This window comes from Crocodylus siamensis, chromosome 15 (genome assembly GCF_052110815.1).
Source record: "Crocodylus siamensis isolate JL-2025a chromosome 15, ASM5211081v1, whole genome shotgun sequence".
Classification (NCBI taxonomy): Eukaryota; Metazoa; Chordata; order Crocodylia; family Crocodylidae; genus Crocodylus; species Crocodylus siamensis.
Genome location: NC_143409.1, coordinates 22,051,803 through 22,072,252, shown reverse-complemented (window position 1 = coordinate 22,072,252; position 20,450 = coordinate 22,051,803). Strand labels below are relative to the sequence as shown.

The 20,450-nt window shown below is 44.0% G+C and overlaps 1 protein-coding gene across 3 annotated transcripts in view; it reads left to right on the top strand.

Annotated features, from left to right (window-relative positions):
* The window catches only part of GLDN (gliomedin), a 42,004-nt gene that overhangs the window by 18,887 nt on the left and 2,667 nt on the right, over positions 1-20,450 (top strand). For all 3 annotated transcript variants that reach the window (XM_090029525.1, XM_090029527.1, XM_090029528.1), the window contains 3 exons: positions 15,413-15,496; positions 15,583-15,708; positions 16,693-16,843. In XM_090029525.1, the coding sequence (XP_089885651.1) occupies positions 15,413-15,496; positions 15,583-15,708; positions 16,693-16,843 (361 nt within the window). The remainder of the gene's footprint in view (positions 1-15,412; positions 15,497-15,582; positions 15,709-16,692; positions 16,844-20,450) is intronic.

Here is a 20,450-nt window from a genome sequence, read left to right as displayed (position 1 = left end):
AGGGATATTGTAGTTTGCATGAAGTATTTGGGGAAAGAATGGCTGGGATTGGGAGTAAACTTGAATGAAAGGAAAACTGGAAAATATTTGCAAATATTTTTTTAAATCTTTACTACTTTTGATGGTAATCTTTTAGTTTTTAACTGTTGGATTTTAATATCGCTGCAGTGTTTGTCTGCTTTGTAGCAAACCTCCCAGCTGGCAAATTCAGCTCAGCTCCACAGCTATGTCTTTAAGAACTGGAGGGAGGAGAGAAGGTTAGTGTCTCATGGAGAGAATGCATGTCCAAAAGGAATGAGCCATCGAATTTGGACTCAGGAGTCTCCTGAGTTTTGTTTCCACCTTTTCTGGTTGCTCATGATTAAAAATACATTATGAATGTTTATTTAGTCACCACAAGAGTCTTGGAGACATTGCTGACTCCGTTTTCTAGTTCAGTTGTTGGAAATATCATTACTTTGCTCTACAAATAGGAAAAGTGAGGTCAGATGGGATGAGTAATTAGCCAGAGATGCACTAAATCACAGTGTTGTCCTGTCAAATAGTTTTTGGTTGAATTCCAGGAGTGATGGGTGCTTCTAGATCTCATTGGCGGTGTGGGTGCTCCTAGGTCTGAAGCAGTGCGTAGAGTTGACACAGCTCTACTCTTACCTGTGTAGCTGACTGATATCTCTTGAATCGTAAAATCAGAAAATAAGGATTGGAAGGGACCTCAAGAGGTCATCTAGTCCAAAGCAGGACTGTACCCAGCTAGATCATTCCAGCCAGGGCTTTGTTGAAATGAGTCTTAAAACCTTCCAAGGATGGAGGTTCCACCATCTCTCTAGATAACCTGTTCCAGTGCCTTACCACCATTCTAGTGAGAGAGTCTTTCCAAATATCTAGCTTAAACCTCCCTTGCAGCAACTTGAGAGCATTACTCTTTGTTCTGTCATCTGTCACCTCTGAGAACAGTCTAGTGCCATCCTCCTTGGAGCCCCTTTTAGGTAGTTGAAGGCTGCTATTATATCCCCTCTCAGTTTTCTCTCTCGCAGACTAAATAAGCCCAGTTCCCTCAGCTTCTCCTCAGAAATCATGTGCCCCAGCCCCCGAACTATTTTTGTTGCCCTCCACTGGACTCTCTCCAACTTGTCCACATCCTTTCTATAGTGGAGTGCCCAAAACTGGACACAGTACTCCAGATGTGGCCTCATCAGTGGAGAAGAGAGGGGAATCATTACTTCTCTTGATCTGTTGGCAGTTCTTCTACTAATACAGCCCCATATGCTGTTAGTCTTCTTAGCACTAAGGGCACACTGTTGGCTCATATCCATTTTATTGGCCACCGTAACCCCCAGGACCTTTTCTGCAGAGCTGCTGCTTAGCCAGTCAGTCCTCAGGTTGTAGCAGTGCATGGGATTCTTCCATCCTCAGTGCAGGACTGTGCACTTGTCTTTGTTGAACCTCATGAGATTTCTTTTGGCCCAATTTTCCAATTTATGTAGGTCACTGTGAATCCTAGCCCTACCCTCCAATATATCTACTACACATCCCTAGCTTAGTGTCATCTGTAAACTTGCTGAGAGTGCAATCCATCCCATCTTCCAGATTGTTAATGAAGATATTGAACAAAACTGGCCCTAGATCTGACCCCTGAGATAGTCCATGTGATACCAGCTGCCAGCTAGACATTGAGCCATTGATTACTACCTGTTGAGCCTGACAGTCCAGCCAGCTTTCTGTCCACCTTACAGTTCATTCATCCAACCATACTTCTTTAGCTTGCTTGTAAGGATGCTGTGGGAGATGCTATCAAAAGCCTTGCTGAAGTCAAGGCATATTGTGTCAGCTGCTCTCCTCATGTCCACAGAGCCACTTTTCTCATCATAGAGGGCAATCAAGTTGTTCAGGTATGACTTCCCCTTGTTGAATCCATGCTGACTGTTCCTAGTCATCTTCTCCTGCAAGTGCTTAGAAATGGAATCTGAGGACCTGCTCCGTGATTGTTTTGGGGACTGAGGTGAGGCTGACTGGTCAGTAGTTCCCTGGATCCTCCTCCTTCCCTTTCTTAAAGATGGGCACTATATTTGCTCTTTTACACTTGTCGCCTCCAATTGCTATGAGTTTTCAAAAAATAATCATATCAGCCAACTCCCTCAGCACCCTCAGATGCATTGCAGGCAGCCCCCGGGACTGGTACATGCCCAGCTTTTCTAAATAGTCTCTAACCTGTTCTTTTAGCACTGAGGGCTGCTCACCTTCTCCCCAAATCGTGCTGCCCAGTGTAGTATCTGGGAGCTGACCTTGCCTGTGAAGACCAAGGTAAAAAAGGCATTGAGTATTTCAGCCTTTTCCTCAACATCTGTCACAGGGTTGCCTCCCCCATTCAGTAAGGAACCCACACTTTCCCTAACCTTCCTCTTGTTGCTAACATACTGGTAGAAACCCTTCTTGTTACCCTTCACATCCCTTGCTAGCTGCAACTCCAATTGCGCTTTGGCCTTCATGACTTCATCCCTGCATGCCCAAGCAATAATCGCATACTCCTCCCAAGTTGTTTGTCCAAACTTCCACTTCTTGTAAGCTTCCTTTTTGTGTTTAAGCTCACCAAAGAGTTCTCTGCTAAGCCAAGCTGGTTGCCTGCCATATTTGCTATTCTTGTTGCACATTGGGGTGGTTTGTTCCTGTACACTTGGGAAGGTTTCTTTAAAATACAGCCAGCTTTCCTGGTCTCCTGCCCCCCTCAGACTGGCCTCCCAGGGAAAGAGCCCGGCCCCACAGAAATTCACACTCCAGCCCATAGCTGACAGGACTGGCACTGGGGCTTCTGAGGAGTCTATCCATAGTGCCTGTGCTTAGGCCCGCCAGCCATAGTGCTTTTGCCAGGGTAATCTGCCCCAGGCAGAACTGGGACTGTTAGAGCTACTTTATGCTTCTTTGGCCCTTTCCCCTGCAATTCAGGGGCCAGAGAAAGGGGTAAAGATTTCACTGTCCATTTGCAATCCCTTCAGAAGGTGCTGCTTAAATCACAGATCTGTAGCAAGGTTATTTCATTTCATCATTTTAAGCTCTACATTCCTGACTATTGTTTTCTCTGCTCTGTAGGGGAGAAACCCTTCGCTGTGGTAGCACATAGTAAACAAAGCTTTTAGCCATGTTATACAAGATGCTCTTTTTTTTTCCCAGTTAAAAATAGATTGAAATTCTGCCTCAAAGCCAAAGGATTTTTAAACCACTGAAAACCTCCTCTCTGCTATGTGAAGCAGTATCATATTAATTAGCATTCATTTATCCTCTCTTCCATCAGACAATTAACTATACAAAACTTATTTTCTACACCGCAGGAGTCTTTTGCATTCCAATTATAATGCATTGAGCATTTTGCTACCCTATCACGAGAATTAAGTATTGAAATTTGTTTTACCTAAGCACTTCCATGGAAGAAAGATTTGGTGCTTGGTATTCATGCATGCAGTAATATTATAGCCTTTTAAACATGAATCAATCCTTCTATCTTTGCCTTTATTATAGATACATTTCATTGCAACTTTTTTGTTAGATTTGAATTTCTTCTTGTGACAGGCAAGGATTTTTGTGGGTGATTATCTTTACTGGAGTCACTGTATGGTTAGACTTAGATGAGCTGAGCTTAAAGGTAGCAAATTCCCTTCTTCAGGTCTCTGGGAAAAAGGCAGATAGAACAAAAGCCTGTACAGAACTCCATATGTAGATAAACACAGGATATAAGAGATGTTCACTAGTGGAAAGGATCACTTATAAGTGAAAGAGCAAGACCATTCAGGAGGTGTTATCACCTGGGGAATGCAGAGATTGGTGGGCATCAGATAGATTATAATGGTTCATGAAGTCAGTATATGCATTAGGTCCCTGATTGTTAGTGTTCAGTAAGCTAATGAATTTTTTGTTTCTGGGCTGTCTTTTAAAAGTGTTTTCCTAATTTCCCTTGAGCATAAGGGCTGTGAGATCAGACAGGGGAGTGGTTTTTCTGTGAGAAATATTCTACCACCTATGTTCAGGTGTCTCTGCCCTTTATCTTTTTTTTTCTGACTCTTCACTCTGGTGCATAGTTTTATGTGTAGTTTCACCCACATAGTTTCCCACATGAGGGCATTTGGTGCACCAAATATACTGTTATCTACAGTCAGCACTGCATCTGCTCTGAGGAGGATACTCATAACACCTATCTTACCAAACTGAAAACTCCCTTTACCCTGCAAGGACACTCCAGCAGAGCAAGAGACTGTGTCTTTGAAATAGCCACCTAAATACCCAGAACAGCCTACTATAATACAAGCAGAAAACTCCCACTGACTACACACCCTTGGATGTCAACTCCCATTTCACATTTAAACTGATAAGCAGGATCATCAAACAATTACAGCCTGTGCTTGGAAATGACTAGACCTTGAGCTAAGTATTCCCAGCTGCCCTTCCCATCTCTCCCCTCTCCCCAGCTTTCAGACAGCTCCCAACTTCACCCAACTTCTCATCAGAAACAACCTTACTGCTTATCAGCAGGCACCAAATGGGACACAACTGTGCTTTAACAAGAAACACAAAACCTGTCAACTCATCTCTATTGATACAACAATCAGCACCCCGCTCCATGGAACCATCCAAACTCATGGATCCTATACATGTCTAGCCCAAAATTTGGTACACTCATCCAATGTACCAAATGCCTTTATTGCTACTTCTCTTTACCATTTACCAATTACAGTGGCCTTTGACATGGGGTCTCTGTAAGTGTTATGGAAACATGCATTTAAAAGGTAATTTGATTTTATGTTACCTCAGTTTTTGGGAACTTAATATGAGACACCTTATAGGAATATGCTGCTCAGAAAGTGTTGAGTTCCTAGCTCCTGGTGTCCTTTAGGATGTCTCAATTTGGGTATCCAAAATCACTAGTGTTTTTTCACAATGAAGACTCCTGTAAATGAGATGGCTTTAATTTTGTCATAAAACAAAGAGAACTTTAAGGAACAAGTTACAGGAATGTCCATGACTGGAAGAGGAAATCCTTATTTTGCATTGTTTGCTGAAGTCAGTGATGAGGAGGACAGTTAAGAAGACCGTGTACTGCAGTCAATCTTAAACTCAGATTATTGGGAAAGCCATTATTAACTGAGAATGCAAGCATATTTTCCCTACTATCTTCTTTTCCCTACATATGCAGTATGTCCATTGAAGCCAATGAATGATCCATGCTTGTGGTGACAGTTGAAATCTCTCTAGGGAATCTGGGAATAATTTGCCTACCCAATGAAGTCCATCTTTTTGACAACATCACAATGATCCAGCACAAAGTCTGGCAGAAGATAAATGCTGTACATATTATCTAGAGATGCTGAAAAAGTCAATTTAGCAATGCCTGATACAGTAACTAAAGGGTTCAGTAAAGTGGGCTTTCTTTTGAAAATTAGGCTCATTAATCAGCATATCAGAGCTGAATATTACAAGAACTAGACATTGATAACACTATAAGCTTCACGAGAAACATCTCATCATTAAAGTGTCAAGTTTTTATATTCTATTAGTGGGCATCGAAGTGAGAACACAGAACTTTCTTCAGTTTTCAGAGCAGAGGTGATTGGAGAGGACACCTCCATTCTCACTGGATCAGTTCAGCTGCTGTAGCCCTTTGCCTAGTGCTAACACTGTGTGCTTTGTCTGCAGTGTCTAGCATCTAATTTATCTAACAAAGGGAAGATAACTGTTGCAGCTGATAAAACCAGCTATTAGTGATTTTAACTTCAAGTTATAGGCGCTTCTAGTGAGCCAAGGCTAGGACATACTTTAGAAACACATGCATTTCATTACTCTCAGTGAGTTTGCAGAATTTGCAAAGTGAAAAACTAGTTCTTATTCTGTATTTCTTTGAATGTAAGAATCACTTTTGAAAACATTAAAAAATAGCCTGTCTTAAATTTGAATTTAAAAAGTAAGAAAAGAGTAAGAAGAAGAATAAAAAGATACAGTGACTACATCTCTGTAAAAGCATCTTTAGTAGACCTTTTATTTATTTCCTAGATTGAGAGAAAATATGGGTTCCCTTTTAAATTCAAGGGTATCCTATGGTGGAATGCACATGGAAATAAGTTGCCATTATAGGTTGTTAATAGTAGTTTTTGCTAAGCCAAGTATTATCAAACTCACTTAGTACTAATCATAGATTAGGCCCCATTGTGTTAGACACTATACAGAGAAGAGCTATAAAGCAAAGTTGTTGCCTCTGTGAGCTTTGACTCAGTGTCAGACAGGAGGTGACAGTTGACTGGGTTGAGAGGGTGAGGTTTATAGATTCATAGATTGTTAGGGGTTGGAAGGGACCTTGCAGATCATTGGGTCCAGCTCCCCTGCTCTAGGCAGGAAGACAACTGGGGTTAGGTGACCCCAGTGAGGTGACTGTCCAGTCTCCTCTTGAAAACCTCCAGGGTAGGTGACTGCACCACCTCTGGGCTCTGGAGGAGTTTTTCCTGGTATTAAGCCTGAAGTGGCCTTCCAGGAATTTGTATCCATTGGTCCTGGTCTTCTCTGGGGGTGCCCTAGTGAACAGTTGTTCACCAAGCTTCTGATGCATTCCTCTGATATAGCGGTAAGCCACTATCAAGGCCCCTCTCAACCTTCTCTTCTTTAGGCTAAAGAGGCCCAGATTCCTCAGCCTTTCCTTGTATGGCTTGACTTGCAAGTCCCTGATCATATGGGGGGCTCTTTTCTGGATCCTCTCAAGTTTTTCCACGTCCTTATTGAAGTGCAGCACTCAGAACTGGATGGAGTCACTGGTCTCACCAGTGCTGAGTACAGCGGGAATATCACTTCCTTAGTTTTACATGGGATGCTATGGTTGATGCATTCCAGCGTGTTATTTGCCCTGCTGACCATTGCCTCACACTGACAGCTCATATCCATGAGATGGCCAATCATTACCCCTTTCTGCCATGGTGCAAATCAGGCTGTCACCACCAAGCCAGTATGTATGTTGAGGGTTGTTTGCCCTCAGATGGAGCACCTTGGAAGCATTAAACTTCATTTGGTTCCAGTCTGCCCAACTTTTGAGCCTGTCCAGGTCTGCCTGTATCTGCAATCTATCTTCTGACCTGACTACACTGCCCCATAATGTGGTGTCATCTGTAAACTTGGCCAGTGAGCTTTTTGCTCCCCCACCCAAATCATTGATAAAAATGTTGAAAAGGACTGGTCCAGACACAGACTCCTGAGGGACACCACTGGCCACTTTGTGCCAGGATGACGCAGATCCATTCATGAGAAGTCTCTGGGTCCTACCCTGTCACCAGTTTCTCACCCACTGAACAACCGAGCATCTGAGTCCACATCTTCCATTTTTTCCACAAGGATATTGTCAGATAGTAGATCAAAAGCCTTTTGGAAGTCTAGGAATGTAACGTCTACCTCGTCTTCCATGTCCAGGTGGCGAGAGACCTGTTCTTAGAAGAAGATGAGATTGGTAAGACAAGACCTACCCATGACAAAGCCATGCCAGGTTACAGTAAAAGCCAGGTTACAGTAAAAGAACAGAGTTTAGCAGGACAGCAGAAGTCTGGCCTTTTTTGAAATAGAGAAACCCAGAAATTGGCAGGCTAAACCCTATTTGTAATATCTTTTCATACCTTTTTTTAATCCTAACTGCTCTTAACCTCTCTAATATCATGTGGCAGAGAATTCCATGGAGAAATTTTGCATTATGTAAATATAAACTTTGACTTCATTTGGAACTCTTAAACCATAACACTAAAGTGCTTTTTTTCCTTTTTATTAGTGCAATATGAAATAGCACTAGGATTCAGAAAAATTACCTTATCTTAATACACAAAGTGTTTCTAGTATAACATTAGTCCTCTTGATTAATTTTATAAAATATCTGTTCACGCTGCACTGGTTATCTGACCATATTGTACATTGAAACTGAAATGTCTGATCCTGCCACTTCATTCTGACTTTCACTTTCCATGTTTTTATTTTTAGTGCTATAGGTTTACACAGTGCTAAGTACATACAGTAAAAAAGCCCGAGGCTGAATTGATTCAGTCTTTGCAGGTTAGTCTAAGGTTCGGAGAGTAAATTGAAACAGAACTGAGGAGACATTTACCTTTGATTCAAGAAATGCAGCCACATGCTTGCAGTGGCTCAGGCCAGCTGCCAAGGGGTGCTAGAGCATGGCTCTCTGGTACTTAGCCAGCATGGGCTGTGTGTTAGCTTTCTCTTCCTGCTGCCTCTGAGGTCTCTGGGATTTGCAGTCCAAAATAACAGCAGCAGGATTCTGCAGGGTTGCACATCACTTCTTCTTCCTACTTCCAGGTGCCTCTGGGATATGTCCACAGTCACAGCAAGCAGTAAATTTGAGTGGGGCAAGGGGTGTTTAACCCACTTCCCTGGCCTCAGACTCCAGTTGGGGTTTGCCTGGTGGGGGGCAGTCCCCCCTTGCCCCTTCCACCTGCAGCCTAGGCTGCATCCCCAGCTGGGCTTGCCCTCCCCACTTGTCAGCCAGCCTTCACTGCTCCAGCTAGGGACCAGAGAGGCAGGGCCAGCCCTGCTCTCTGGAGCAGACAGCACAGCCCAGCCCTGGGCTGCAAAGCATGCTGAGATGCTGTGGGATTGTGATTTAACTTGAACTAGGAAGGTGTCTGGGACAGAATTCTGACAGAAATCAGTTACACTGGTTTAAACCTGGTTGAATGTAGTATTAGACTTACCTTAAACCAGTTTCAGCCATTTTAAAACTGGTTTATGTGCATGGAGCTTGTGTTCTGCTACAAGTTTAAACCAGTTTCTGATCACTTAAACCAGTTTATGTGTAATTTCTGCCTCTAGCCAGTGTGTCTGTGCATGTAACACCATGAAAACTTAAGTCACAGGATCCATCTGTTCTAATATGCAAAACTCTATCACCCATTTGACTGCATTCAACATCAGTTGGATATTTTGGGTAGTTCTGTAGGTGGTCTGAAATAACATTTGTTTTAATTTTAAACTTAGGAGTCCTGAATGTTTAGCTCCTATCTTTTCTGGATGTTGAATGTTGGAATTGAAACCCAACTTCCAAATGAAAATTATAGTTAACATATTATTAATTGATGGGTTTTTTTCAGATACTCTTTACGTTTAGTGAACAAAAATCCCATGTTTTTTGATTCCTCTTTGGGAAAACTAAAGGCTGTTTGAAATTCAGATGATAATGTCAGATGCTAATACAGATACAAAAATCAACCTCCTTAGCTAGTACTTCAGAGCATTTAAAAAGAGTATTTTTTAAGTAAATAAGTTTAGGACTCAGGTATGTTTTCCACTAATGGTGTTGCTATTATAGAGATTTCAAGCATAACTCAACCAAACCAATAGGTTTAGCATTCTATAAACTCTTCAGCTCCCAGCCAAAATATTTTTTAATGAAAATACGCAGGATGTTAATGTTTTTGGCAAGAAGAGCTATGGAATTTTCAAGTGGTATATCCCCAAGCCTTGATTTATTGCCTACTGAGAAAAATCTTTTAGCCATAGCTGCTTTCTCTTTCTTGCAGCTAAAAGTTCACAGAGGATGCTGCAAATACTCTCAAACCCAAATACTGCACTCAACTTCATCAGAAACACTGACCTGGTCCTTGACTGTTCTGCAGTCATAGATAAAAGGCTGTCTGAGAGAGCTGTTAGTACATTTAACTTTGTTAATTGGAATTAGTCTGGGAAGCATGAGCTTCAGGAATCAAATGTCTTAGCTTACCCTTAGCTTTTTCTTCTAATATCTTAGTGGAGAGCTCTAATGGATGACTATGTATTATATAGTTCTTCCTAGGAATTGGGAATATAAAATACAGTTTCAATCAAAAACACCATTTTGGTTTTTTTGCCAAGGATTCAGCCAAGAAAAATGTTTGCATCCCTTCTTGGGTTGAGAAATTAACATTATTTATTAGCCTATTCAAAACTAGTCTTGGAGGAGGCCAAGGCATTGATTTAGGTCTAGTGGTTAAAACAATAGGCTTTGCAATGGATATGTTCTGCTTTTGTTTTCCTCCTGACTTGCGGCATTACTTTAGATAAGTACCTGAATATGTCTGCTTTTGTTATTCTTTTGGATAGAAATATTTTGGCCAGGGACAGAAGTTATATATAAGTTTAAGTGATCAGAAACTGGCTTAAACCTGTAATGGAACATAAGTTCAGTATACATACACCAGTTTCAAAATGGCCGAAACTGGTTTAAGATAAACCTGGTTAAATGTAGTATTAGAGGGCGTATTTAGATGAAACGGGGGTTTACTTTGCCCTAAATTGAAGTGGTGGGTTTTTAAAAACACTGTTTCAATTTAGGGTAAAGTAAACCCCCGTGTCATGTACACTCATGTCTTACCTGCCTCTCTGGCAGCGGGGGGGGGGGGGGTGGGGGGGTGAGCTGCCAGTGGGCAGACCAGTCTCTGGGCTGGGAGGGGGTGTGTGAGGGGCTGGCAGTGTGCCCCTGCTCCCCCCAGACAGGACCTGCCTGCAGGCACCCAGCTCAGAGGGAAGGACCAGGCCCTCATGTAGCTCTTGCAGGCAGGCAGGCAGGCTCCAAGGAGGAAAAAATAAAAAAAGATCAGGCTTGCTGCAATTTTTTTTCCTTCAGTGGAGCCTGCCTGCATGGGCTGTCTGCTCAGCCCCTAAGCCACAAAGGGCCCGGTGCTTTGCTCCGTGGCTGTAGGGCAGCAAACTAAAACTCCTTGGAGATGTTTTAGTTTGCTGTGCCCAAAAGTCATTTAAGACACATTACGCCACTGAATGTGCTACAGTGGCTAGAATTAATGTGCAATATGCCTCCAGCATGTGCAAACACCTACTCCATTAAAGTGGTTCAAAAGCATTTAACCCACTTTAAAGTGTCTTGCACACATACCCAGACTTAACTGATTTGGGTTAAACTAGTTTATGGAACTTCTGTTCCAGACCCCTTCCTGATTTTAGTTAAATCACAGTCCCCCAGCATCCCAATATGCTTTTCATCCCTGGGTCAGGCTGGGCCATCTGCTCCAGAGAGCAGGGCTGGCCCTGCCCCTTTTATCTATAGCCAGAGCTCTAGCTGGCTGAGAAGAGGGTGGGGGACTGCAGCTGAGGTCTGCCTGGCAGGGACACAGCAGCATTTACAAGGCTTGCCCCTGCCTTGCCCTCCCCTCACCACTCGCTGCTCAATCAGGGATCCTACCCCCACCTTCATCTCTCACACATGGACTCCAGCGGCATGGTTACCCCCAGCTAATGCTGAGAGGTGTCTATGTGTGTGTGTCTCCAATTTCACTGGAACAAAGGCAGACATAACAGTATCTGCTTAAAGTTTTTTTTCCTGAGCAAGAAGCCAGTGGCTTGCAAATGCTTTGCAAAATGTCTGTACCCTGTGGTAAAAAGAGCTTGAACTAATGAGAGAGAGGCTTTTGTTTTCTTGATGGGCTAATAAGCTTTGTGTTATGATAAGCTCTCTTCTGGCTGCTGGCTTGCTTCAAAGCCAGAGGCATCTCACACCCTGAAACCCTTATATCAAAAGAAGTTTCACTGTGCAGCGATTAATAATGTTGGTGATTGCCTCTATGCATCAGTTACTGAGTCTGGTTAGAGTGCAGTTTCCCAAACCCAAAATCTGTCTGTGTTCAACAGGGGACAGAGAGAGGTGTGAGAAATGACCTAGTCTGCAATGAATGGGACCTGTCAGTGCTATCAGTCTGAGATTTAGGCAAATACGAAGCGCTAGCTAGCAGAGTAATACAAATGCATGCAGTCCACACAAGCAGCTTTGCCCTCCCCCCTCCTCCGCCCTTTGCCTCAGAGTCCTAACCACAGCTGGGGTCTGGCAACACTTCTTGCCCCTTGAGCTGTGAGTGGTAGAAAAGCCGGGTGAGGGTTTGCTTCTCCCTCCCCCTCCAGGCACACTCTGGCTAAGGACTGTGCAGGCCATGGTGAGATTTTAAATCCCTCTCTAATCAAAGCATTGTGCTAGGGCCTGGCCACACCCTTCTATTAGGTTAGCACTGTGGAAGGGAGGGATCACTGTAGTGCCCCCTAGCTTCTGGCCTGAGCCACTGCAGGTATGTGCCTGCATTTCCTGAATCAAAAGTGAATATCTAGCCACTTGCAGATCAGTTCAATCTATGCGGGTTGGACTAACTTGCAAAGATTGAAAGAATTCAGCCTCAGGCTTTTTGAATGTCTGTCCCTAGCCTTTGAGACTAAAGGGACATTTAAAGATTCGTAGAAGCTGGTTGGGCACCCTTATCTCCCAAATCGCATTTGGATTGTCCAGTTGGGCTTCTTTTGGAGGTAACTTTTATGAGTGCTGAAGGGTACACAACTGAGATATGATCCCCCTAGAACAAAATTTTTTGTGCACATTGTTTTAATGGATGAGGTGAAATATCTTTTCTTTGTCTTCATTTTGGAATACAGTTGGTCTGTGTTAATGTTGGATGAGTTAAGAGATAAGGAAGGCATGTCAGAGGAAGCAGGGAAAGGGACAGCAGGAGCAAAAGACTGTACAATCTGTTCCTTCTTTCCTGAGTGTTAAGGTACCCCTTCAGCTGCAGTTCAAAAACCTCAGTCAATTATGCTTGTATTGCAGTAGTGTCCTGGATCCTTTAATAAGGGAACATGTCTCCATTGTACTATCTGTTTACAGTTAGAAAGGAAAAAGCAACATAAGAAAGACATGGGTTCCAACAATATTAAGCCACAGGAAAATTATGCATGAATACATGCTTGGCACTAAAGGCAGGGATGAAACCGTTCCTATTGCCTATAAAGGACACCCCCTTTTGGGGTTGTAGAAGATTTACATGTGGTTTGGAGTCTCTTTAATAGCCTTAATTAAATTCTAAACCAAACATTTTTGGTGACAAAATGGCAAGTTGGACAGTTTCCTGATATCTTACTCATGTATTTTTTGTATTTGCACATTACTTATATCCCTTATGATTAGGTAATGAATGCACAGGCTCCCTATGCTACTTCTGAGCAGTTAGACTCTGCTTAGCAAAAAAATTTGTCAAACTGGACTGAAAAACCTGAGAGGGAGGTTGGCAATTAGAAGGTGGGAAAAAAAACCCACATCCTGAAATCCTTGTGTCATCAGTTGCGGGGTGGGGAGGGAGGGTGTTGAGAGCAAACAACCTTCCCATTTCCAGTTCCCTTTCTGTCTGTAGAATCTCTACTTTGTCACCACACGGGGACTGTTAGACTAGAAGAGAGGTTTAAATACAAATAAGTAGATAGTGGCTCAGAAGTGTATATATCCAAAGTATTTTGCAAGCACACATGCAATGTCATCTTCCTGAAAAGAGAAGCTATAGCTCTGTCCACTGATAGCTGAACATATGGCTGTCCTCGAGCCCATGCCCCTTGACTACTTACACCAAAAAGAAAACCCCTGAGTTCAACCTAGAGCAGCGATCCATTTCACCTGTGGAAGCTCTGCTGAACTGCATAGTATGAAGTTGAGACCCCCATTGACTCTGTGCTTTCTAGCCCACCACTCTGTGAATGTTTAGAGCAGGGGCGGGCAACTGTTTTGGCTGGAGGTCCACTTCATGAGTTTTGGTGAGCTACTGAGGGTCACAAAGGTAGCTCTGCCTCTTGACAGGTGCCCCGCCCCCTGGTAGCCATCTTGGTACTGGAAGTCCCTCCCTCTAACCTTTGTCATAGGAAGCCCTTGGCCCAGAAGTACTTCTTTTTTAGAAACGGGTTTGCTATCTTGAAACCAGAAAAAAAAAAATCTCCTAAAAACCTAACATCCACAATAACATATTTTAATTTTATTTTAAAAAGATTTTTTTTGTCCTGGTTTGTGTGTGTTTGCATTGTGTATATAGAGGTGATTTCATAATAGCTCAAAATGAAGTCTTACACTTGTATATTGTGGGGGGAGAGGGGTATGGGTGGGTTGGTGAGTATAGGGTTTGTGGGGGTCTGTGGGTGTATGTGGGGTGTAGGGGAGGGTGTGGCGGTATATGTGGATGTGGGTAGGTATGGAGGGTTTGTGGGGGTGTGTGTTTGGGGATGTGTGGGTGATTATGAGGCTTTTGGGGTATGTGGAGGAGGAGGGTGGCTGGGGGGCATGGGGGGCTAGTACATGTGTGTGGTGGGGTGTGTGTGGGTAGTAGTGAGCGGGGCTCCTCCCCCCAAAGACCTGTGGGTGTGACTGGGGGGGGTGCAGTGTTTGTGGGGGGGATGTATGTGGGGGAGAGTGTATTTTTAGGTTTGCAGGGTAGGGTTCGTGAGTATGGTGGGGTGACCATGAGAGCCCCCCCGTGCACCGCATAGTGAGTCAGCACCTGGCCCCACTCCACAACAGCCTACCACTAGCAGCACAGCCCCAGCATGCCCCACACCTGCTCTGGACTGACCCCAGCAGGAGTGGATTAGCCAGATGTATGTGCAGCCCTGACTTGGCCCCCACCCCTGCTCTGCACTGCCTGCCTGTGGTGTACCCTGCTGCACCTGGGCACACAGTGGGGCTGGAGCAGCTCTGCACTGGACTGCTTTTCTAGGCAGCTGAGGCGGCAGCAGCTGCTGGCCCCAGCCCTGCAATTCTGGCGGGGACCCATGTGCAGCCCTGCCCTGCCCTGCATCTGCTGCAGACCTGGCTGCTCATGCTGAACAGCTGCAGCAGCAGTGGGGCTGGTGGGGGGGAAAAGCAGCCCGCCACCCTCACTGCTGCCCAGTGCTTCCTGTAGCATCCCTGCGGAGCTTGCGCTGGTCTGCCCTGTGGCTCCTCTGCACTCCCCCCACTGCCCCACAGGGTGGTCTGGAGGTGGGGGTGACAGCACAGGGCAGCTCAGTGCAGGCTCCGTATGGCTGCTGCAGGAAGCACTGGGCAGTGGTGAGGGGGAGGGGCTGCTTTTCCTCCATGCCAAGCATATGCTGCTGCGCTGGCATTGGTGTTGCTGCAGCTGTTCGGTGTAAGCGGGTGAGTCTGCAGCAGGCGTGGGGCAGGTCAGGACTGTGCATAGGTCCCTACCAGTACCACTGGGCTGGGTTCCAGCAGCTGCTGCCTCCTCGTTGCCTAGAAAGGCCTCAAACCCACTGTGTGCCACTGTGGATGTGCCACTGTGGGAACGATGCCTGGGCCAGGTGGGACTGAGGGACCCGCCATGGGCCAGACAAAGCCCGTCCACAGGCCAGATCTGGCCTACGGGCCATATTTTGCCCACCCTTGGTTTAGAGCCTACTTTTGTGCTGTGGGCCTTGTGCTACAGGAAGTCTACTAACAGCAGTCTCACAGCTTTCTGTCCCTAACTGCCTACCTTAGATGTTTGGATGAAAGAGGCAAGGCAGGAAGAAAAGGCAAAGTTTTTGCTTCTGTAAAATAACAAGAAGCACAAGTGCACCCCAGAAGGCCAGACAGTCAGTATTTAATTTTTTTGTCCCCCAATTTTAGGTGAAACTTGTGCTGTACCAAATGATGATACTTTGGTGGGAAAAGTGGATGAGAAGGCCAATGACCACCATCCCAGAAAAGCTGGTAACCCATCTTAAATATGATGCATTAAACAGCTATTATTAACCTATTTAAGTCAAGGATAAGGTCAATCTGTCTTTCTCTTTTAGAATGCATTATCAAGTCGATAGGAAGCCCCGTTCAGATGGCTAAGATACAGCAAACATTTGGAACTTGGATGCAGGAGCCTGCAAACACAAGTGATGAAAGAATTTGGCTCACAATGCATTTTTCAGGTATGGGAAATACAACTGCAGTGATCAAGTGGATTAATAATTTTGTCCTGTGTTTTTTCCCTTCTACTCTTTTAGTCACATCCATGTACTTTAGAAATATCCTATGTAAAATTGACTGAAGATTCACTTTTGTGGGAAAGGCTGTTGTTCCACATGGAGAAATGCCAAGGACATGATTGCAATGTGGAGGTCACTTTTTAAACCCACATATCAAGCATATATTTAAAAACAACCGTTTGCTCTCAGAATATAGCTGGACATGCATCTTGGTTTCTTAAGGAGAGTTTTAGCTGGTGCTGGCTGGAAAAATTCTCTTCAAGGAAATTTTACCTGTTCCCTCAGCTAAAAAGTTGGTAATTGTGCATTTGTTCATGGACAACACTTAAAAAAAAAAAAAGACAAAAACAAGTGTGAAGTAGACATTTTTGCAGAAAGAAAAAACAATTTTTAGTTGAAAACTCTGGAAAAAAGTAGGAAAATTTTTCTTAGTCATAGTTAGTGGGGTTCTTGGTTACTTGTTTAGGTTTTTTGTTTGTTTGTTTGTTTTTTAGTACATTTTCCCCCTTGACTTAATTTCATAAATTGAGGTTGCTGTGATTAAGAAAAACAGCAAGAGAGAAAGGAAAAAGCATGGAAATGGCCTAGGTTTTGAGTGAGGTGTATTTAATGTAGAATCCATTTCCAATCTCCAGTTGAATGGTATCAGTCTTCCTGCAGAATACACGTTGTACAAAAAATCTTGATTTGGATCCTTAACGGTGTTTAGGCACCTACCTCCCACTGAGAACAATGGAATTTAAGAACCTAAATCATTTTTGAGGATTTGGATTTTGTTTCATGTGTGTTCTAGTTCTGAGGCGTGTTGAAAGCATGGCTATAATTTTTAATGTGAGTCAGGAACTTGATTGTCACACTTTTAGTTGAAGGAGGGTAGATGGGGTAGATAAATAAACCAACCAGAGGACTTTTCTTCCCTTCCCTCAGGAAACTTTGTAAAAGAATATGAAAATTCAAATGCACTGCTTAATGACACCTACAAGATGATTAACCTTACGGGGATCTTTTATGGATGTGGCCATGCGATATATAACCACTGCCTGTACTACCAAAGAGGAGGAACCAATCTCATTGTGAAGTAAGTCCATCTTAACCTGGTGGAGGTGTGGCATTCCCCAGACCCGTAAGATATTGTAAGATGAAAAGCATGTATATAGGTTAGCACGGTGGAGATTAACTTCAGGTGGCAAAGCAGCAATATTTAATGTAATGTTTTATGTTTCCTTTGAGATTATTGTTGGCAAAAATGAGAGGGATGGGGGAATGGTCAGTGATATCTAACTTGGTATCTGGTACTAGAAATAGGTCACAAAAGCCCAGGGCTGAAATCTGAATCTGTAGTCCAGATGTTTAGTTCCTCCTGATCCTTGGGGGGTAGGAGTGGTTTAAGGAACAATTTTAGGCACCTCTTTTCTTGGCGTGAAGTTGCATTGCACAATTTTTAACAAAGCTGCAGACCTTTTGGGTCCCCCCCTATCTGATAATGGTGATGTTTAGAGCACCTGGGCTGCAAGACTGATGCTGTCACGTGCAGAGGTGAAATTCGATATGTAACTAGAAACTTAGTTGTGAACAGGCTTTTGTCCTATGACCTGTACTGTTCTGAATAGTATAGTCCTCAGACCTGGAGTTTGGACTCTTGCAGTGAAGTCAAAAGGCTCTGACCATGGGGGTCTTGTTATGAAATTGGAGTGAAAAAATAAAAGATACTTGACAAAGAGAGCAAGAGAACAAATCATTTTCTACAAATGCTTTTGAAACAGATTGTCAGCCCAGAGAAGGGTCTGGTAGTGCTGGTGCATCAGTGTACAAGAGAATTCAAGAGGCATGTTTGGGGTAGAGCCAGTAAGTTCTGGTTATAGTGGGCCAATGGAATGGGTGATGTACACTGAAAGAATCCTCTAGGGACCAGTCATGTAGACGTTCTCCTCAAGAGTGGCTAATTTGTGGCACGCGTACCACAATGGCATGGGCAGCCTGTGCGTGGCATGCAGCATAATGGGGAAGCAGAGAGAAAAGTGGCAGATAGGGCAAGGAGCAGAAGGCAAACTAGTAGATCAGGCAGGAAGCTCAGGGAAAGAAGCAGGAAACAGAGCAGCAGATTGGCAGGGGAAGTAGTTTGGAGTGGTGCTCAAGAAGGGTGCGGGGCTAATTTGTGGCATGGTTTCATAGGTTCCTAGATATTAGGGTCAGAAGGGACCTCAACAGATCATCAAGTCCGACCCCCTGCCTAGGCAGGAAAGAGTGCTGGGGTCAGGTGACCCCATCCAGGTGCCTATCCACCCTTCTCTTAAAGGCCCCCAAGGTAGGGGAGAGCACCGCCTCCCTTGGGAGCCCATTCCAAACTTTGGACACCCTTACCGTGAACAAGGTTTTCCTGATACCTAGCCTAAATCTGCTCTCTGTCAGTTTGTGGCCATTGTTCCTTGTTACCCGAAGAGGCACCCTGGTGAACAGAGCATCTCCGATCCCTTGCTGCTTCCCCCCTAATGAATTTGTAGGTGGCCACAAGCTCACCTCTCAGCTTTCTCTTGCAGAGGCTGAAGAGGTCCAGGTCCCTCAGTCTCTCCTCATAGGGTTTGTCCTGTAAGCCCCTAACCATATGAGTGGCCCTTCTCTGGACCCTCTTGAGTCTATCAACTTCCTTCTTGAAGTATGGCACCCAAACTGGTTGCTAAAAGGTTGGTTCCCACTGCTCTACCTCATGCCAGGGATCAATTTATTCTCAACATGCAGCCCTGTGGGGAAGGGCGGGCAAGGAAATGAAATAGATGACTTGGTGTTTGCCCAGTCACATAGTTGCACCGAACACAAGTTTAGCCCACTAGCTGTAATTGCAGATGTTACGAACATCGCTATGGGTCATGTCATAATGTAATTATGAAAGGTGATTAGAAAGAGGATGAGAAAAGCAGAGTAAGAGAAAAATTAGAAAGGTTAATAAGAAAGCTGAGCTTGTCTTCTGAGCAGGAACATCTTGGGTTATAATATGAGTTGTCATTTACATCTTGGCTACAATAGCTCAGTCATATAAGCTCTGATCCTCAAAAGTATTTAGCATCTAATTCCCATTGATTTCAGTTAGTGGAAACTAAGGACTTTAGTACATTTGAGGATTTTGGTGGCTTTGCTCTTGGTGTTTTTCCTCTTGCTGTGCATGAACTACAATGGATAAACTAAGGCATCAAATGAATGCAGTGACTGCATGAGCTAGCAGGAGTCCTTGAGGAGTGCTGGCTTCATTATCTCAGTGCATGTCATTAGCAAGTTCTGGAGTTTTCCCACCATGGCTGAACCTGGTGAGGCTTGTGGAGATCATGTTTATCTTTTCAGCTTTTATTGAGGCAAGCAGGCAGCCAGTGCTAATCAAAAGTAAAACCCAAGTATGTGGAAAGAACCAAACACACAGGTCAAGGGTTAGTTGAAGATTGCACCTGTGTTTTATTTGAGTCTGGTATCAGAGCCAAAAACATCATCAGGCTTTGATACTTCTTTTCAGTCAGATGATCGTCTCTTCTTACTAAATGTACTTGGGTGCCAAAGAATGTACATAGGTTATGGGGATCACACATTGTTTCTTCTGCCAGAGATACACATAATTCCATCAGATCCTGTTACAAGAATCAAACATACTTCTCTACGCAGTGTAATATGATATGGAGCTTAGTGCTAAAGCTTTCTGGTCTAAACTTACCTTTTCAGATATCATTTAATCTCTCTAAGAAATTTTCCTTCTTCAGTGCAGAGGAGAGTGTCATCAGTGGGGGCAGACTTTGTGAATTCTCATGCTTTTCTCCAATTTCAGTTGGAATAAACTCTCCTAAGGGGGGGTTTTACACTTGTTTCAAGTAAAGAGCTGGGGAGTAGGCTCAGATGTTTTGTTCATGATGTGAGTATTGTTCATGATGTGAGTATTGTTCTGGTGATGCACATTTGTGAAGGATGAAGTTTTTGCAACAAATCTGAGTTTGGCTGTTTACCTCTGGCAGTTCTCTCCCAGGATCACACCACCTACACTGGGAATGCTTTATTTCTCTTTTGTGCTTAATTGAAGAGAATATTTGCAGATTGCTCTCGTAACAGGCTGATGAAATGCTGCAGTGTGTCATGCTATGGACCCCAACGTGGAAAGGTTTTAGGAACTTGTCCAGTTATACTTGATATTGCTTGGCTAGATTAGATAATCCCCTACAAGGGGAAACTCCACATAATGAAGAGGGACGTCCCAAGTTTTGTTCAGTTTCCACATCATCATGCTGTGTATGGGGGGTGGGAAAGAAGCAGAAAAAGGCAGCCTCAATATGCAGGCATTTTGTAGGTCTGTTCATGCCATCTGCCTCCGTAGAGTTTGTCCTCTAGCTCTGTATGGGTGTATAGCTCCTGCAGAAGTTGTGCTTCCCTGAAGTGGATTTCATGTTCACCTAGGCAGGGAGATCAGCATGGCCTGTTTTTAGGAACAGAGGGAAGTAAGTTGATGATGGATGATCATCAATGTGTGCATTTCCCAGAGGCCTTCACCCATGGAGCAGTTTCACAGGAAGCTCTCACATTGGGTGCACCTATACACGTGCCCAGTGCCTGCTCCAGTGCATGCTAATTGGCTCCAGCAGCCTGTGTCTCATGTACTCAGCATCCCATGCTTGAAAATGGCAGTGGGGGTGCTTTAACTAAAGCTCGTTTTACGA